The sequence below is a fragment of the Apteryx rowi genome, unplaced genomic scaffold (assembly GCF_003343035.1).
Source record: "Apteryx rowi isolate R43461 unplaced genomic scaffold, aptRow1 scaffold_296, whole genome shotgun sequence".
Classification (NCBI taxonomy): Eukaryota; Metazoa; Chordata; class Aves; order Apterygiformes; family Apterygidae; genus Apteryx; species Apteryx rowi.
Genome location: NW_020449374.1, coordinates 393,761 through 413,093, shown reverse-complemented (window position 1 = coordinate 413,093; position 19,333 = coordinate 393,761). Strand labels below are relative to the sequence as shown.

Below are 19,333 nucleotides of genomic sequence, written 5' to 3'. Positions count from 1 at the left end.
GTCTGGGGACCTAAATCCAGAAGAGAAGATATCACTGTTGAGAGAAGAAGAAAAAAACAAAACAAAACAAAACAACTAAAAGGATGGAGAGGGTTTTAAAATAATGGTTAACAACTTTCATATGCTCTCACCTGTAAGGTTTTTCTGTCTCTTGATTCCCCGTAAGAATTTAGGGTTTTTTTTGAATTTTTTTCTTTTTATTTTGGGTTTAGTGGATAGTCCAGCCTCTCCTTCTCCACTTTCTCTTCCTTCCTTCTTCCCCTCCCTAGCTGAATGGTCCAGGAGGTAATGTGGTATCTGTGACTTAAGGTTAACTTTCATTTTCTTTAAAATATATATAACTGGTCAATCTTTTCTCATACTACAGTATAGAGAAACATTAATTTCTTCTGGTAAATATTTTGAACTATATGCTTTATTTTTGCAAAACAAGGAAATAAAATGTAAAAAAAAGTGCAATTGGAGGAAGAATTTTGGAGAAATGGGAGCTAGATGACTATCTAAGGAATATGTCTAAGTATTTATTGTATAAGGCAACTTATAAGCTTCCATAAACATATTGATAGAATAAGTAGAATACTGTTTATCCCTGTAGCCATTGTGTTTGCAGGGTTTTTTTGGTTTATCAGGCATATAGAGATCGCTAATTTTGTGCGTGTATACGTATTCTGCAATTACATTGCTACTTACCTATCTCTAATATAAAACCATAAATCTTTCTAAACAGTCTAAATACTGAAATTAATATGCTACCAGCAGCTGCAATAAGGGGAAGCTTACTTTTTCTTTTTTTCCCCTCCCCATGTTTTCAAGATTTTTAGACTGTTAAAACTGAATTTTGGACACAATCTAGGACCTAATAGAGACACAATTTTCAGTTTTCTGCCTCTTAGGTCACTTGCTATTGACTAACTACTGACTCCAGAGGAGAAGCAAAAGTTTCATAAATCAACATAATAGAAAAGCAGCACACTCAAATCAACATGGGGTCTGAATTTCTCCGTAGTTTGGAGATTTTTAAAGTTATGGAGTAACAATGTTTCATTCTTTCTTCCTTTTTGTTGCGGATGACAGCTATTTTTCATGTGAGGAATACAAACCACAAATGAGAACTGAATCCTAGAGCATTCTTTGTGTGTGTCTGTACCACGCATTGCAAAATGTGCAAGCAAAATACAAGCAAAAAATTTGCCTTGGCAATTATTCTGTTTGGGTCAGATTCTTATATGTGTTATACCAGTAGCAGCTCCTCTGATATCAAAGTTATGTAAATAGAACTAATTTGGTATAACTGAGATGGGAGTCTGGCTCTGTGTTAGACCTTGATCTTTTATCTACTGGATTATTTTTCTGTGTGTTGCTGAAGGGACTTGTGTGCTGTTAGAGGGGAGACAATGGCATTTCTGAAATGTTTACAATGCTTAAGACTGGCCCATGTAGCTTTACACCCATTACAAAACCAGAGGAAAATTTTCAAAACTGTACGGTTCTCTTTTAATGGAGATCTGAAACTAGACTTCATGTGTAACTTCAGGAAAGTTCAGTTCCTAGTCTGAAGTCTTTCTTCATAATATATAGATGTATTTTTTTAATTCAGTGAACTGGAGCAAAACATCAAGTCCCAAATTTGGAAAAAGTTGCTAATATTGGCTCAGATTTAAACTTCTGGTTAACAAGCCTTTGATTGCTCTTCTCATTCTTCTTTGTTTGGAATTCTTTCAGAACAAGGAAATATGTTGATGGCTGTGTATTCATCCATCTATGCAAAACCTGCATATTGATTTCATAATACTTACACATAAGTGTTATGCTAGCAGGTATCTAAATAGAGAGCTCTTGTTTTTCAGACCTTGCCAGTACGGAAGATTCCATGCAAAGCCAATGCTCCTTCAGGGTCTTTTTTTGCACGAGACAACACAGCAAATTTCTTATCCTGGTGCAGAGATGTAGGGGTGGATGATACCTGCCTGTTTGAATCAGAAGGTTTGGGTATGTATTTGTTTATATATTAGTTGGCATTATAAAGAATTTTGCTTTTGTATCTTTCCTTGAAAGAGAGAATGGCTCCTTTAATAGATCCTGACTCCAAATCTGACTTTTATCTGACTCTGTCAATTTTGATCCTTATCTGAAACACGAACAGATAAAATAAGTATTTTACAAATTCATTTAAGTCAAATTTACATGGAACTTAAACAGGACAAAAATCTTGCAATGATCTCTTGCACACAGAGGACTTTCCACCCTACGCACACTTTTTGATCAGCAAAATACCATGGAATGCTGCTCCTGTTCAGTGAATAAAACAATCTCTTTTTGTTCCAGGAGAGTAGGATACAACTGCATTCTTGGTGTTGGCTGCAGACACTTAGTTATTAGTACAGATTTACTGGGTTGCTTGGGAAGGGAGAAAATATGAAAATTTTCTCTGCATCCTACACTGACCTTTTTTCCATCTGATTCCTGTGTGCAACTCAGGATAATTATTATCCAACGTTCATGCTTCAGGGTGCTCTGTCAAAAGAATTGGACTGTTTAGGAAATCATCATTCTAATAGCACATACTCTTCATGATTTTTACTCTTCTCCTATCAAAGGAAAATTTAGGACTCTCTTACCTCAAGACTGTAATTCAATTGAATATCATGAAATGAAGAGAATCAATTGTTTGTTTGTTATCTGAACTTAGATAAAAGTGTTGTGATGACAGACAATTCAGTTTGTATGGAGGATAAATGAGCACACTGTACTGTATCAAAACGCTTCTTTGTTCTGTTATTCAAAAGGTCTTTTACTGTCCAACTGAAGTTATCTGTGTTGCAACTGATCTATTTCCCTTCTTTTACAATCTTGCTCTATTTGCGCTGTTGTTTGTGAAGCAATTTTTTTCACTTGTCTGTTACTTTATCCTTTGATTTTTTTCTTTTTTTTAATTAAATGAAGTTGTTTTATTTCTCCAGGAGAAAATACTTGGCAGAGAAGAACTTAGTATCACAAAACTGACAAACAGTATTGACGATATATGCATTCTCTCTATTCTGTTAATTGAATCCTCAAGATAAAATTATTCTAGTGCATGGTAAATCATATGGAAGACAGACAATGATCATATTTCCAAAGATATGAAATGATGGAGAACTGCAACATTACCTAGGACAAGGAAAATTGCAAACACAAGAAGGGAGCAGGAGACAGGCCTGCCATGCTGAGATTAGCAGAAGTATCTATCTTAAATGAAGAGTAAGCCCTTCCTCGTTGCTTCCCATAGCTCCTTTAAACATTACACTGTCATGATAAACTCGGCAGTTTACCATTATTCCAATAATATGTTAATCATGTAATTGAGCATGTTTTTACAGTAAATTTTCTGGTGCTTTGTTAAGAAACAAGATCTTGTTTAGAATCAGCATGGCTGAAAGACCATCATTCCCTGCATTTTTGCACATACTCAGAGCTTTGCTTACTGCATTACAATGTTGAGTGTAAACATATCTGGAAAGTTGGTGTTAAAGATGACTTCCTCTCTCAGAAAACCAAGGTGAAATATCCCCAAATACACAGTGCACAAAACAGATCCGGCTGTATTAGCTTTGTCTCTTTAGCGACAGATTTTGTTGATAGGTTGAAGATTAGGGTCTGTTGTTTTCCTTCTCTGAGTATTATTGTGTACAGGATATCCACATTGAAAAGACTTATGACGCTGGAAGTAGGATCAGTTCTTGATAATATTTTGACCTATTTTTCTGAAATTGACTATGTTACATAGTGACCCTGCCATTTCCAAAATAATAAATAGCAGCTGCTGGTCTCTTTCGGTTTGAGCTAGAACTCTTAAAGAGTTTTGGCTTTGTTTGGGGTTTTTCAGTACCAGTGCGTTAGAAATAATAATGAATCCAAACAGCTGCCAATCTAAAGCTTTTATGTTCTCTCTCCCGCAAATCACTTTTCCCCTGCATAGCACATAAAAATTCAGCAAAATTAAGTAATTTAAAAGGTTCTCTTTAAAGTGGTAAGAAAAGTGTCTCTGAATGAAACGTTAGTGTTTGCATTGCATCGCAAAAGACTGCTGTATTTTTGAGAATGGATGACCTTGGTGAAATGACAGTAATGAAGGTAACTTTTTTCATGGCTAATAAACTGTATTGACGTGTAAAATCTATGTAAATTGTCAGTGATAAAGCAAATATTTTCTCTATTTATTGAGGAACCTTACTGTGTTAATGTTCTTAATTTACCTGATTTGTCCTCCTTTTTACTCTATTCTGCCTGCCTTATCATATGTAAACACTTTATTATTTAATTAGATGCACATAGGGATGTTTTCTTCATGTCATTGTACTGCCTAAATTACTCCTGAGGTCTCTTTTTCTAGCAAAATTCTACTGTAATATGGAGAGAAATTTTGGAATTTATTGCACTGAAACATTTGAAAAATGTGTTTATGACAAATTATTGATTAAAAAATCCCAAGTCTAGTCAGAATGGTAAAATTAGACATGCTACCTAAGAAATTATTAATTATTATTTCTAATTACTTTTTAAAAAAATATGTCTCTTCCTGATGAGGTCTGAAGTCTTTGAAATCATGTAAGTATAACTACACAGCAAGGCATCCAACACTCCTGGTTTTTTTAGCATTTAGATTCAAGTTATATGAARATATTCCTCACTGGAATGGGACTGTATCAAATGGACGCTAAATCAGACAGGTGTAATCCGTATCTGCCAAGCCTGCAGACTATTTTTGTTAATTGTGAATGTTCTTAGGGGCTCGGTTCCGCCACGTGTGCAACACTCTAGGGTTGAGCCAGGCAAGCAGGTGAGTAGGCCTGTTCCTGTCACTTCCTGTGTCTTCATATGTTACTTGTGGGCTGATTTATTGATTGGAAGTGTGTACATAGAGTCTCTGTTTTTCTAATTAGCAAAAATATGTTGTGATGGTTATATTTAACTAAAGAAACAATTTACTGTTCAGGAATTTTTTTTTTCCAAAGTGGAAATGAAAATGAGTTACTATTTCTTCTTACTCCCTCTTTTCTTCAGGTGTCTCGTGTTTTAAAGAGGCAGCGGGACTACTGACATGCTTAATTTTAAGCACAAGTTTAAATACTTTGTTAGATTGGGACTGAACAAGGAAACAGGATCAAAGTCTTTCTTCAAAATAAATAGAAGATGAAAAAACATGATTTTTGTTATACTGCTAAATATGATTATGCCTTGAAACATCTTTAATTAGATGAATTCCAGTGTACTAGATTTAATCCAGGTTTCACTTCCACCCTGGGCAGTAACACCATAGACTTCAGAAGTTACTAGAAAATGATATTTTATTCGGATAAGAAAGTTGGTAGTAGTTTGGATTTTGTGGGGATATACTGATTTAGTACACAGGAATCTTTGTTAATTTTTTTTTTTTTTTAAGATGGTGATTTACTTCAGTGGAAAATCAGAAAGAATGGGTTGAAGTTGCAATTTTGATTCAAAATCTGTTTGTGATAGGCTTCTAAAACAAACCAATACTTTTGTAAAATCTCTTAAAAAAAAAAAAAAAAAAAGCAGTTCAGAAATATTTCCTGCTAGGAAAACAATTTTATTTCAAAGTCAGGTTCTAAAATGTATACTGCTCCTCTATTTCTGTATTTGTATTATTTTTTACAATGTTCCATGCTAAGTTGTTAATRCATGATATGACATATTTTGTCTTGCTGAATATTATGATGATTTAATGTAGTTTTAAAAAAAAAATTCCTGTAATGTCCTTTGTGCATATCTTAATACAGAAGGATGACAGGAAAGTCTCAGAATTAATGTCTCTGCAAAGAAAAGGCAGATAGTGTGCCTGTTGTATAAGCCACAAAAAATCATGAGCATTTCTTTAATAACTATGTTATACACAGTATATGGGGAATGCTGAAAAGCTCTAGTACATTCTCCCAATAAACAGTGGCTTTTTGTATGTTCGCTGTGCTTGTTCACCTATTTAGTATGTTTTTCATAATCATCACTTTTAGTGAATTAACTTTGTCCAACAACTATGATCTGAAGTCTGAATTTTCATCTTCTCGGCAGATCTTGAGGTGTACAGACTCTGAGTGGGGTTCTTGAATATATCAGAGGTCATAATTTATCCCATATCAAGGACTCGGAACGTGATGTGTTAACTCTTTGCAGTCTAAGAAATGTCATACTGTCTGTAACTCCCCTATTTCCATGTATTCTGTATGTTTTGCAAGTTCCCCTTTGTAGGTTTTAGGGCAGTATATCAGCATAGCTGGTGAATGGTAATTCAGTTTATGGAAGCACTCTTGATGGAGATTTTTATAATTATGGAGTTCAAGCCTGAAGAGTGTAATACTTGGAGAAAACTCTTCATGGCCAAATAGTACAAATGGTAAGATTTTCTGTGATTGCCTGAGCTAGGTGAACTTAGTTAAAGTTATGAGCTTGTTGTTGGTAACGTAGTGTTTTTGGATGATTATAGGATCTGGAACCAATGAATATTCTGCATCTCTTCTACGACAAAGAATCTACCCGGCAAGAAAAGGGTTTGCCACCAAGTGTGCCAGCATGCTAATGTGTGTCACTTGTTTTAGGAGTGTTGGATATTGATGTATTCACCTTTTGTGCTTGTATATTCTGTAACTGTGTGTATGTGTGTACACTGTGTGGCATGGACTTCTTTTGATGCAACTTATTGATCAGAGTTGAATGGAGCAGGTTCCCTAAACAAAGGCATCTAGTGTTTTAGGGCAAATATTAGACTCAAATGCAAACACCTCTGCTCTCCATTCTAAAGCTGTGTTTTCATGTTTAAAAAAAAACAACAACACTCAAATGCTGGTTAAATAAAATACTCAGAGTATTAATACAAAACATCTCTTGCCACTATACATAAAACACTTAAGTAATTTCATATTACAAGAAGGAAGTACATTCTTCACCCTCAGTGACACATTTACAGCTCTATAATAGGGTGTTAAATTTTATGTCTGGTTGCATCAGAATAAGACTTTGTCTTGTCTTTCACAGCATTTTACTAAATCCAATCCAATACTGTTGAATGTGTCTTGTTGCTTTGAGGACTATAGAAGCATCCTGGACACTGTGTTATTATGATTGGATTAGCATCTTAAATTAATGAATTCCAGTAAAGGCTTGGTGTTTAGATGATCTGTAGATTCATTCTATATTAATTCTTTACTATCCATGTATCTACTGTATTTGAAATGTTAGTTGTTTTGAGACTTCTGTAACTGATAATGCTGAATATGGTGGGGGGAAGCTAGAAACATAACCCCTTAATTTTGTTATGTCATACTATAACTTTTAATGCAGAAGCAAGGATAGGTATGGGATAAGCTGAGCAGAATAACAACATTAGAAAAAGTGACTCCTATAGGATAGGAGGAAAGTATTAAAGAACAAAATGAAAGGCAATACGAGGAAAGATCATTTTTTGAAAAAACTTTCCTAAACCTGTATGAATTATGATGGTAATTGGAAGCCTAGGATAATAGGTACTAATCCCCTTCTGAAAATCTCTTCTTTTCCCGTGAACTAGAGAATGCTTTAGAAGCAAAAAATCTTATTCATTTTTTTGATTCGGCTATGCCTGAGATTAAAACAAACAAACAAGCATGTTTTTATGCTAAGAATAACATAACTGACTCCACTAATAGCGGTTTATAAATTGTTAGGAGAAAAAGGCTTGAAACTTGGCAGGGAGGTAAGAGTGATATTCCTGTATCATGGATGTGCATTCTGCTATTCTGAAATTAAAAAACAAACAACCCCCCCCTAAGTTTCTTTCTCTGGAGACTCTTAGTTTATAGGTGCTCAGCATAAGTGCCATCACAGCATGCAATGGCTCTCCGAGACTCCGTGTGCAGGTGCCTTCTCTGTGTCCCCGTGCCCAGGGGCTGACTAGCGCTCACAGCAGAGGCTCTTCCTCCTGCACTCTCTGTGCTTCGCTTGGTAGCATTCAAGCACTGAGGAAGGGAGGCGTGAAACAAATGCAGAAATGTGATGAAGGGCAGGTAGGAAAGAAGTGAAATATAGGAAAGGAGAACAAGGGGTGAGTAAGCAGGGGAGGAGGACCTTTAAAAGGAGAAATCCGCAGCAGCAATAGGGCGTGTAAAGGAAAGAAGCTATAACCAGGGAGGAGTGGGGATAAGAGTTTGCTAGGAGCTGGAAAGGAACTATTGTTGGAAAGAGTAGTTGGGAGTATCTGGAAGAAATGCAAAGAGGAGCAAGATACAGCAGACAAGAAAGATTTGAAATGACTGAGATGGAGGAAAAAAGGGTCTGTAACTGTCAAGATACCTGAAGTAACCTGGACTTGTACCCACTATTTCTAAATCTTCATGTTGCTTTCTTGTCAAGGAAATACCAGTGAGATTCACTAGCAAGGTGGATATTTCCATTTATCTCATGCACTAGATATGTGTCTTCTACATTTACAGGTTGCTACTTTCTTACAGGCATCTATTCAGATGATTCCCCTTGCCAACGTTTGACAGGGAAGGATAGCCACTCCATATATTAAAGACTGAAAAAATGTATAGGAAATGGCATACAGAAACTGTATTAAGCTTGCAAAATAAACTACTTCGAATTTAAAAAGGCTAGGATTAAGGCTGCCTGTACCACCTTAATTAAATCCGTTTAACTGTTATGATACAGTATGTCTTTACGTGGTCATGGATGGTTATGTGTTTGGAAATGATGCAAGATGTTGAAGGACTGTATTTTGATGTTACTGTTGAATGGCATTGGAGAACTATTTTTATCCATGCATCTATCAAATAGCTCCCGCATGCTGTGGCAGGATCCGTATCAGATTTTGTAATGGGATCACTAGGTGTGTTGACTTTGTTTTCATACAAAATGTAGCAGTAGGAAACTCAAAAGTACTCTGAAGGTCAGGAACTATGTATTTCAAAACAGCACCTAGATTAGTGGGTACTTTTGTATCTAATACTTATTGCTTAATTCCATGTGTGTAAGATGGAGGTAATACAACTCGCCTCATAGGAGTGTTAGATAAATTTCATTCATTTTTTTCTCTTTCTATGAGTGCTTCACAGCATACAGTGGCACTGTTGTGGAAACAAGTCCTACTGTGTTCAGTGTAGACTTTAACCAATGTGCAGGACTTTAACCAATGTGCAGTGAATGATGTATGTGGCCATAAGCAGAATGAAGAGGGTTTCTAAAAAGTTGTTGATTAGCTGCCTGTCAAATGAGCCTTACCTATGTGGAGTATGGAATGAGGTTTGAGTCCCATGTGTTACAATGTAAGTGCACAACAGCCTACTTCTATTTCTTTTTTTCTTTCTTTCTTTTTTTTTCCTGGAATGTTTTACTTGGCTTTCTTTTTTGCGAGTGTGTGTGGTGGTTAATGTAGTCTTTTTAAAAGTCACATGAAAACATCCAAGAGCGACATGTTAATGTTAGAAATAGTTTCAATACAAAGTGAGGAAGAAATACTGACTACCAGAAAGGATGTTTTTAAAAAATCAAAGTAAATATCTCACAGATGTTAATTAGAATCCCCCAGGAAAAGCTTTCTTGAATTTATAGACAAACTACTGGAAGAATCTGAGCGTTATTAAAAAAAAAAAAAAAAAAAAGCCATCTAAAAAGAAGATTCTTCCATTTTAGAAGTGGTAAACTTCTGAAAAATACACTGAACAAATAGCTGATGAGAATGATTATGTGCCTCTAACTAAAGACAAAATGATTCCACATAGGTGAAGCTGTATTAGAAGTGAATGTTTTCCTTAAATTTTATTTTTCTGGTTCCAGTTCTTACCTTGTCAAACTGCATATATATTGCTACAATTGCAGAAAATATGTTGCTTAGCAAATGTATATTTGCCTTTTAATGCACTTGGGATTGAGTGACTTGTAAGGTCAAAAAGTGGAGGTGGTACCTATTATTGAAAAGGAGATACTAATGTAGACTGTAGTAAGTAATTGAGAAAATGATGGATGCAGCTCCCACAGGAAGTTATAGAATACCATAGGTAGAGGTGTTAGATTTCAACCTGAGTCTATAATCATTCATTTCAGAATGAATTTCCTCTAGTCATCAAATGAGATTAGTTGTTACTGTGTACAGTAGAATTGTACGTATGCGTACAATTAAGTTTGTAACACTGAGTGTATATGCATGTGAGCATGCAGTTATCAACGAACTGCAGCACAACCAGAATGTGAGAATTTAAACTAGAATTGAGGACTGCCATAGATTTTCTTTCTCAGTTCTGTATTTACGTCAAATAACATAAGTGAATTCGACACTGCAGTATCTCTGAAAGTATTTTTGCTTCCTCTTCTATCAGATTTCTCCAAATGCTTTAAAAATATCAATGAAAGCACGACTTCTTTACATAAAATTAAAAAAGGAAGAGGAAGAAATGTTGCTCTTCCCGTTTTGTAGGTGAAAAAAGTGTAGTTAGGAGGTAGCTTTTTGAAAGTGACTGTTAATATCAAATTCTTTCAGTTATTGTGGACGAGCTCAAGACATCCAGCATCTCAAAATGAGCTCTCAGAAATCAAGGCACTTGAAAGCGTACATGTTCAAAAGGCTATGATCTTATTTGTTTGTTCAAGGTTGTACTGAAATTTTGAGACCAAAATAGGGATGGAAATTTAGTTTTGTATCTCCACAGCTTTTGCTTTAACTCCTGAACGTTCTCTTGCTAGCTGGTAGCCCATGAAACAGCCCTACTTTAAAAAAACCAACCCCCCCCCCAAACTCTTGAGAATCTAAATTTTTTCCAGTGGGTATTGCACTATTCAAAATGACGCTTGTTTTTCTCTGCAGTTCYCAAACACGCATGCTGGTATAGTCCTCAGGAATGCTAACATTTTCCTCTTAGAAGCACCGTGTCACTGTGTTGTTATCACATGACCAGATGTTTGTTTTCGTGGTTGGTTATTGCCTGCACAGCTTCTCATCCTCTAACAATGATTTCACTGTTTCACATTCTTCATCATGAAGTGCATGAAATGTGTCTAGAGTATGCTGAGTCAGATTCAGTAAAGGACCCTGGATTTCACTTGGGTAGAAGAACTTCAGCATTAAGAGAAACATTTTACCTTTCATGCTCAAATCTTTTGATTCCACATATGAATTCTTTTGCAAATATCATTACTTGAGCTTCTCTTCTCCTCCTCCCCTCCAAAAGCTTTTTGAATGGGTATACGTGTGAACGGGAACTCAGAAATATTTTGACGATCTTAAAATTGTTATATATCACTTATATTTTGGGAGATATCTATTTCTTACTATCAAGTTTTATTTTGGTATAGTCCCAACTGTTCTGGAATCAAAGCAGCAGGATATATTTCATGGATCATGAACCTAACACTTAAAAAATACTGATTAAGAGTTAAATGTTTCGTACAAATACTGTTTTGTGGCAAGAAAGAATAGTGAGAATAACTGAATCTCCAGATCTTCATCTCTTATATTCCTAATAACAGATGGCTGTAGGATGAAAATACTTTTCCTAGTGCCTTCCCATTTTATTTTTTATTCTCTGCAGTTTTTCTTCTTGAAATATATTTGGATGGGATTAGAGGGGAAGAATGCATATGTCTCAAAGGGCCACATGCACAGTAGTAAAAGACATTGGGGTGAAGATTCAGCTTAGGTAACTTATCATAGATCTGTTCAAGTCAGTGGAACTGTAAGAAGCTGAAGTTACAAAAGCTGAAGATCTGCCCTACTAGACATTACTTATTTTGAGATGCTTGACTGTGGATTCCCATCCTGGGTCCTGTGAATACAATATAGGAAAAAGCAATGGCTTTCAGAGCTTTAACTAGTCATTGAAATATCTTTTTCAGGTATGGTATTTTTCTTCATGTATTTGAGTTAGGTGAGTCTTTAACCAGAGTGTTTATACAGCAGATGTCTCAACTGTAATTTATTAAAAACAAGTTAATTTTGCTTTTTGTTTTCCTTACGATTTACACAAATACTGACACATTTATTTTTCAGGGATCAATTCAATCTGAAAGTATAAGGCAGAAATCTTTCAATGTTGTGGAGACTTTCAAAACCTGAATTTTATCCAAAACACAAAGGTTTTTCTTCAATAGATATTCTGGAGAGAAGGCAACAATGTACCCATAATTTTTATTGTTCTTTTTTTTGTTTGTTAGTTTTTTGGGGGAGAGTTGCCTATCTAAACAGCCACTGACCTTTCCTCATATGTTGATTTTGGGTTTTGTTATATATTTTGTTGGACTTTTCTACAAAACATTGCTTATCTGATTTTGAAAAAAGAATTGATCTTGGATTATGGTTGTGTTTCTGAATGAGAAATTCATGCTGGGTGCACAGCTCCTTAGGAAGCTTAAAAACTACAGAGTTCTCCTCTGGTCTTGTGCTGAATCCAAGAATGAAAATTTGCATATATGTATATATACAGAAAAAAGTAATTTCTTTATGATCTGAGTTCCTAAGCATCCTAACTTTTTTTTTTCTTTAAGAGTAGATGTATAAAGAATTCAGGACCAAATTTATAGTAAGAGATATCCTCATCAATGCAATTTTGATATTGTTCTGATTTAAGTAGGTAAGAGTGATCTGAAGGATAAGAATACTCTTAGTTTGTAGAAAGAAAAGCATTATTTTAATTTCATTCATTTTTGATATTCTACTAATTTTTATTGTTCTGTCAGAGATCTTGATTATTTTTACGTAGTTATGAACTACTTGCAGGTTATGAAATAGCCCAAATAATTTTTCAGTGATTTAGGATTATGTTTTCAAAGGAACTAAAGGATAATTGATTAGGAATTTCCTAAATCATTTGTACTCTGAGACCATACCTTCATCTTTAATCTCATCCTCTTTATTCAGGTAAAACTCCACAGAAGCAAAAGGAAACCAAACTTTAGCTGAGTCAAGAGTTTAGATTCTGGTGATTAAGTTCTGTTTGTCACAAAGATCTCTAAAATAGCTTTTACTGTAAATATTTTCCATCTTTGTTTTGCTTTTCAGTTCTCCACAAGCAGCCAAGAGAAGTGTGCCTTTGTTTGCTGGAACTTGGAAGGATTGCAGCAAGGTCGGTGACAATATTTAAAGTATTAACAAATATTCATGTTTTTGACAGCAGTGACTTTTGAGAGACTTACAAAATTGGTGCATCTCAAGCTAACTTTTACACCGATTAGGTTCAAAGAAAACATTTGTCTAGATGTTACTCAAGAACATGTTGTGGGCAGTTGTTTAAGCAATATAAGGAAATCTGTATTAATACAGTGAAGGTATTTGTTGGCTATCTTCWTATTAGAAGGAAAGAGGTTGTTTGTTTTTTTCCAAAATAAATCTTTAAGTTGTTTCTCCTTCTAACAATCATATCTGTCTATAAACAACAGAGACTTTGTTAACTTAACTGATAATAACCTGATCTTCAGATGACCTAAATCTGACCCAAGAAACACTGACTCTTATCTCATTGATTTAAGTGGACATAGCCCTGATTTTCACCAGGGCTGTCTGTCAGCTGTTTCTAACCGGCCTGGGCCCTCAATAAATTGTATCATTATCCTCACTGTTGAGATAACTGTGACTTTTGCTAGCCCAAATGATGGTAATTAGAATGCGATGCCCCTTTTTGCAAATACAGATTTACCAGTGCAGTGCACCAGACTTGTCACAAAATGTATGAACAACAGCGCTGCTGCCCAGGCTTGCATGTAAATTGCAGTTGTATCCATCCCCGACTGTTGAACTGGAGTGCCTTGCTATTCAAGCAGTCTCATTAATTTCAGTAGAATTCCTTTTAGTTAAAATTAATGTGAAAGAGACCTCTGTTTCTTTCTATTTTAAGAACTAATATTTTCATATTAGAATTGCATTATAGGTAGCTATATTTTTAGGTACAACTCACTTGGGAAGCTACTTAACTAAATTTGTCTCTTGGTAGAGTTTCTAAAATCACACTTGTTTTCAGTGAAAGTTTGTATAGGAATAGAATGGGCAAAAAAGAAGGAAAAAAATATTTCCAGTTTGTAGGGAATTTTCTTTTTTTCTCTCCCTAAAATTTGGATTCAGTCCAATGTGGCCCAAAAATGACTTTTTAATTTAATTTTCCATGATCAAGAAAATCTTCTGATCCTGTAGGTTCTCACTGAAAATCATCTTYAGGAATGTTACCTTAACTGCAGATGTATTGGGGTCCCAAACACCCAGATTGGAGGTAGACCTTCCAGTTTCCAAAGACCCTAGCCCCTATAGACGTAGCTGTCAAGCATGTCTCCCTTGGTCTGAGGATTTGGCAGTATCCAGCTTCAGTGCTTAGACAGTGTTGGATTCTGCTAAAGCTGATTGATTTAGATGTAGTTCCATAAAAGTATGCATTTAAACAACTAGCATTTTTGCAATGAGATCTGATTTCTCATTAGGTATACGAGGGAATTGATATAGAATCTTGCCCATTATATTTGTCTTTGTCTTAAACTTCCATGTCTCAGATGTTTGCTGTTCGAGGCATGAAGACAAATACTGAAGGATATTATACTTTCATTTATTAAGCATATCTATCTATCTGTCTTTCAAAATAACAATTTTATTTGTATATATAATACATGTGTAGTCTTTACAATAAAAATATATGTGTAATATATAAAATATATTAAAAATAATATATTTATTTTTTATTTTCAGCTTAGGGGTCAAATATTATAAGCTTGTGTGGTTTTTTTGTTTTGTTCCTGATCTAACATATCTTCCTCACCTTACAAAAAAAAAATAATAATAATAATAATCTGTTCAATACAGATTACCTTGTAAGCTTCCAAGGTGCACAAAAAAAAAGTGTTGAAGGGAAACATCAGGTTTATATAATTGAAAAGCAAATATGTCATGTCAGTTTTGCCTGAGCTGTGGTTAACTAGAACTATTTGTAAAAAGAAAATAGACAGTATTTCATCTATTGCTTTCACTAATCATATGGAAGAGCACATCAAACTGACATTACTGTTGTGCTGCTTTAAAGAGGAGAAGAGTCAGATATATTCTTGCTTTATAAAGCAAACTAGGTCTATTAACAGTCTTTGGGGTCTGCTTTCCAGAACAGAAGCCACAAATAGAGATCTTTAAAAAGCTGCCTCAATGAATTTCTAAGGAACCAGAAGAGTAAGAGAGACTGAATAATTTATTATTACTTTTCTCGTCCTTCTCTGCTCTGGAAGCAGAAAGTTGTGCCCTTCACCAAGAGAAGTCAGCTCTTAGTCCCTTAGCACAGTTTGCCCAACTAGATTACTGCTGGTCTTCAGAGTCTAAAACATTCATAAGTCAATGTAATTCTGTCTCATCAATGAAGTTTGGCTTGAGATTGGGCTCTAAGTTAATGAGTTTGTGGGTTGTTTAAGGGGAAGAAAGAATTTAACTCCAGTCTACTAAATTTGCACTCATTCAACAGATTTTTAAAAAAAAATTTTTATTTGTGTGTAGTCTGCACACAATGATGAAGACTTTTCCCCATCATTATGTGGAGTATAGAGTAAACAGAAGGTTCTAGGCTCAGTTTGACAAGTTTAAACTTATCGTAACGTTTACAATCAATGGAGTTCTTCAGTTTTGTAGTGGCATAGCTGATAACTAGATTTGTCTCAGGGCCATCTGTCAGGAAACCCCTTTTCACTTTGTTGTACCTCTGTTGTCTTTGGTGGAGCTGAGTGCTGGTGCCTGGGCATGCAGGGATGCAACTGGGGCAGCCAAAACTAAGCACTACCCATAGCAGAGGAAGGCTGAGCTAGGGACCACTTAAGCAAGCTGAACATATGCAGGTTAACGGGATGAGGTGGGATATATTTGAGGGTGCTGAGGGAGCTGGCTGATATCACTGCAAAGCCGCCCATCTTTGAAGGTCATTGCAATTGAGTGAGATTCCTGATGACTGGAAAAACACAAATGTCAGGCCGTTCTTGAAGGGCAAGAAGGAGGATCCAGAAAACTATGGGCCCTACAGCCTAACCTCAATCCCTGGGACCAATCCAATAGAGCACATCCTCCTGGAAGCTATTTTCAGTCGCTTAAAGAACAGTCAGCACAGATTTTCAGAGATCAGATTGCGTCTGACTAACCTGGTTGCCTAATATGATGAGACAGCTAGCTCTGTGGATGAGGGGAGATAGATATCATTTGCCTTGACTTTAGCAAAGCTTTTGATGTCATCTACCATGGTGCCTTTTTAGCCGAATTAGAGAGATATGGACTTGATGGATGGACAGCACGGTGCATGGAAAACTGGTGTGACCGCTTGGCTCAAAGAGTAGCTGTTCAAAGCCGGACTGGCAGCTGGTTACTAGGATAACTACCAGGGTTTTACACAGTGGCCAACTATCGCTCAACGTTTTCACTAGCAATTTAGATGATGGGATGGAGTGCGCCCACTGCAAATTCATAGATGACAGGAAGCTTGGGGAGAATAGTCTTCAGGGTACTGCGAGGTAGGACTGCCGTCTAGAGGGACAGTGGCAAGCTGAAAAAATAGACTGACAAAAACCTTGTGAAATTTAAAGACAAATGCAAATTGTGCACCTAGGTTGGAATACCCTTGTGCAACAGTAGGGCCTGACTGTCTCAGCAGCAGCATTGCAGGAAAGGGCCTGAGGGGCCATCTGGGAGTGGACAATAAGTAGAACGTGAGTGGGCAGGGTGCCCTTGTGGCAATGAAGGCTGACCGCACGCTGAACTGCATTAGTAAGAGCAAAGCCTGCAGGTTGAAGGAAATGCTTATTAGTTGGAACATGTGATATATCACTGAGAGCTGGGTTTCTTCAGGCTGCGTAAGAGGGAGATAAAGTTGCTGTCTTCCTCTACCCAGTGAGGGGTTCTAGGGAAACAGACTATTTAGGAAGCGCCCACTGAAAGGAAGAGAGGCAGCATTCAAAAATGACAGCAAGGGAAATTCCAACTACACATAAGGGAAAAATGTCCACAGTGAGAGTGGAGAAGTACTGGAACAGTTTTCCCAGTGAGGCTGTGGAGCTTCCAGCCTTGGAGCTGTTCAAAACTTAACTGGACAAGGCCTTGCACAACTTGCTCTAACTTTGAATTTGGCCCTACCTTGAGCTGGAGTTTGGAACAGCTGATCTTCAGAGATCCCTTCCAGCCTAAATTGTTCTGTGATCCTGAAAGAAATAGATACTTAACCAAAATAGAATAGCCTGATAAACTCTCCTGAATTTTGGTTGTTTATGAACACACAATTCTGAGGTCATCTTGTAAACTCTGAATATATAAAAATAGGCCATTGTGTGCTCCAGTAAATTTCATGTGGGTAGAATGAGAGCATTTATGAGAGAAGGAAGGAAGGGTCTTATGGGATAAAATTGTGCATTGGCAATAAACAACACTATGGTAGTGGGTTGCATGCATCCAGCACTCTTGTACAATATTTTAAAGTCGGAGTGAATCATTTCAATTGAAGTGGTGCAAGAGCCAAATCAATCACTTTTCTGTGTAATCTTTGTAATGAGCACTTAATGGAAAAGTTAATTATTTGCTAACAGATGTGTGTGTGTGTATAGAGAGTGAGATTATATGATGGACAGCAGCTAAGTTGCCTTCTCTGCAGAAAGAATGAAGTTCTTATGTAGCTATTAAACTTTGGGAGGCTAAACAACCCCCAGATGACTTTTGTATGAAATTAGTCTGTTGAGCAATTTCAAGATCTTTCTGCTATTGTATTCAATTTTTCCTTGGGAAAAAATGGGAAGTGGTGCTCTTAGAAGTCTGCTGGGGATCATGTTACAGTCTGATGCTACTTCATTTGTAGTTATGGGAAGGCAGGCTAGAAAAGAACAGCAAAGGAAATTCTCAGCATACCTTCCAGAACAGATTTTGTACCTTTACTGCATGACAAACCCCTCTCAGAAGAGATTTGTTTCTACCATTTCAGCTTTTCAGTGACTTTGCTTCAGGCTGATGCAGTGTGTGAAGAATGCATGTTTGTTTGTTCAGTTCATCAGCAGAAGAAATTTAGAATACTGAAATTACAGGGAACTGTAATAGTCTGTCACAATGAAAAAAACGAGATTATGAAAAGCAGCAGAAGCAAAGAAGCAGCATTATTAAGAATAGAAGAGGTTTATTTGATGAGTAAGGCTGCATGCAGGTGTAGGCTTAGAGCCCAGTGGGAATTTAATGATTTACAGCCTGTCGGCATCTGCAGACAGACAGGAAGTAAATGGATTGTATGTAAGTGCTTGCTTCAACGTTGGCTGACTTTTCATTAGGCAGACTGCATCAGTTAGAAGCAAATGCAAGCATGATTTCGTTCTTAGTTTTCATTATAGTAATTTACTAGGCACTAGTGTGACTAAATTAAAATTTATCATAAAAATACAAGAGGCAGTATATACACTTATGCCCTTTCTCTTTATGATTTTAACCTTATTATGATATTTAGCCTAAATCTTCATATTTTTTAATTACTACTCAATATTTTAGTGTGCAGATCTTTAGCTAGGATAAGTCAGCATAGTTCTGCATCTGCCCTATAGACTTTCCTAATACAGAAGAAAATATGGTTTCATTTACACAAGTAGTTTGCTATGAAAACTATATGTAGAACAATAACCTTTTGAAGCTGAAGTCTTTCTCTGGAAAAGGAGAGCTCTTGATTTCTCTGTTTTTGTTCAATGTTGGCAAAGAAAAAAACAGAGGGGAATTATCAGTGATTAGGAAAACAGGATGGGCCTTTGGACTCCTGACATGTTTCCAAGCTCTGCTTCTTGCTGAGATACTGACTTAATCATTTGCCATAAAGCTTTCAAAAGCAGGCACTGTTTTTAAGAACCTCACTCTAAGTGCTGTGTTTGAAACACTCCATGCCAAAATTGCACGTATTTGTTTTAGTTGGAGCTAGAAGTATTTTGCCACTGTAAACAGAGATCTGAAGACTGGCAGTCAAATATAAGGTTAAAAAAAGCATTAGCCACTCCTGAAAAATATTGGCCTTAAATGTCTCTATTTATTTTTCTGTAAATTGGGTGCAATACCCGTGCCCAGGATAATCTTGGATCTTTAATCCCTTTCCATGTGGATTTCTTTGAAAACTGTGAGCAAGAAGGTATAAGACGTCAAGTAATGTGAAACGGTATTCTAAAATAAAAATGCTAATGTGCTGAACTTGAATCATATCTACATGATAAAGCAATTTTTGAGGCCTTTGTTGTTCATAAGTTATTCATTCACTAATATGTAGGTTATGATACAGACAGAGAAGCTGAATAAAAACTACATTTACTGTGAATTTGATTAACTGAGAGATGCCATTTAGTTTCATTCTTTGTATTAATT

The 19,333-nt window shown here is 36.1% G+C and overlaps 1 protein-coding gene across 1 annotated transcript in view; it reads left to right on the top strand.

Moving 5' to 3' along the window:
• Positions 1-19,333, top strand: part of GAS2 (growth arrest specific 2) — a 99,063-nt gene that overhangs the window by 26,296 nt on the left and 53,434 nt on the right. Inside the window, exons 3-4 of the mRNA XM_026069428.1 lie at positions 1,848-1,989; positions 13,022-13,085. Coding sequence (XP_025925213.1) covers positions 1,848-1,989; positions 13,022-13,085 — 206 coding nt within the window. The remainder of the gene's footprint in view (positions 1-1,847; positions 1,990-13,021; positions 13,086-19,333) is intronic.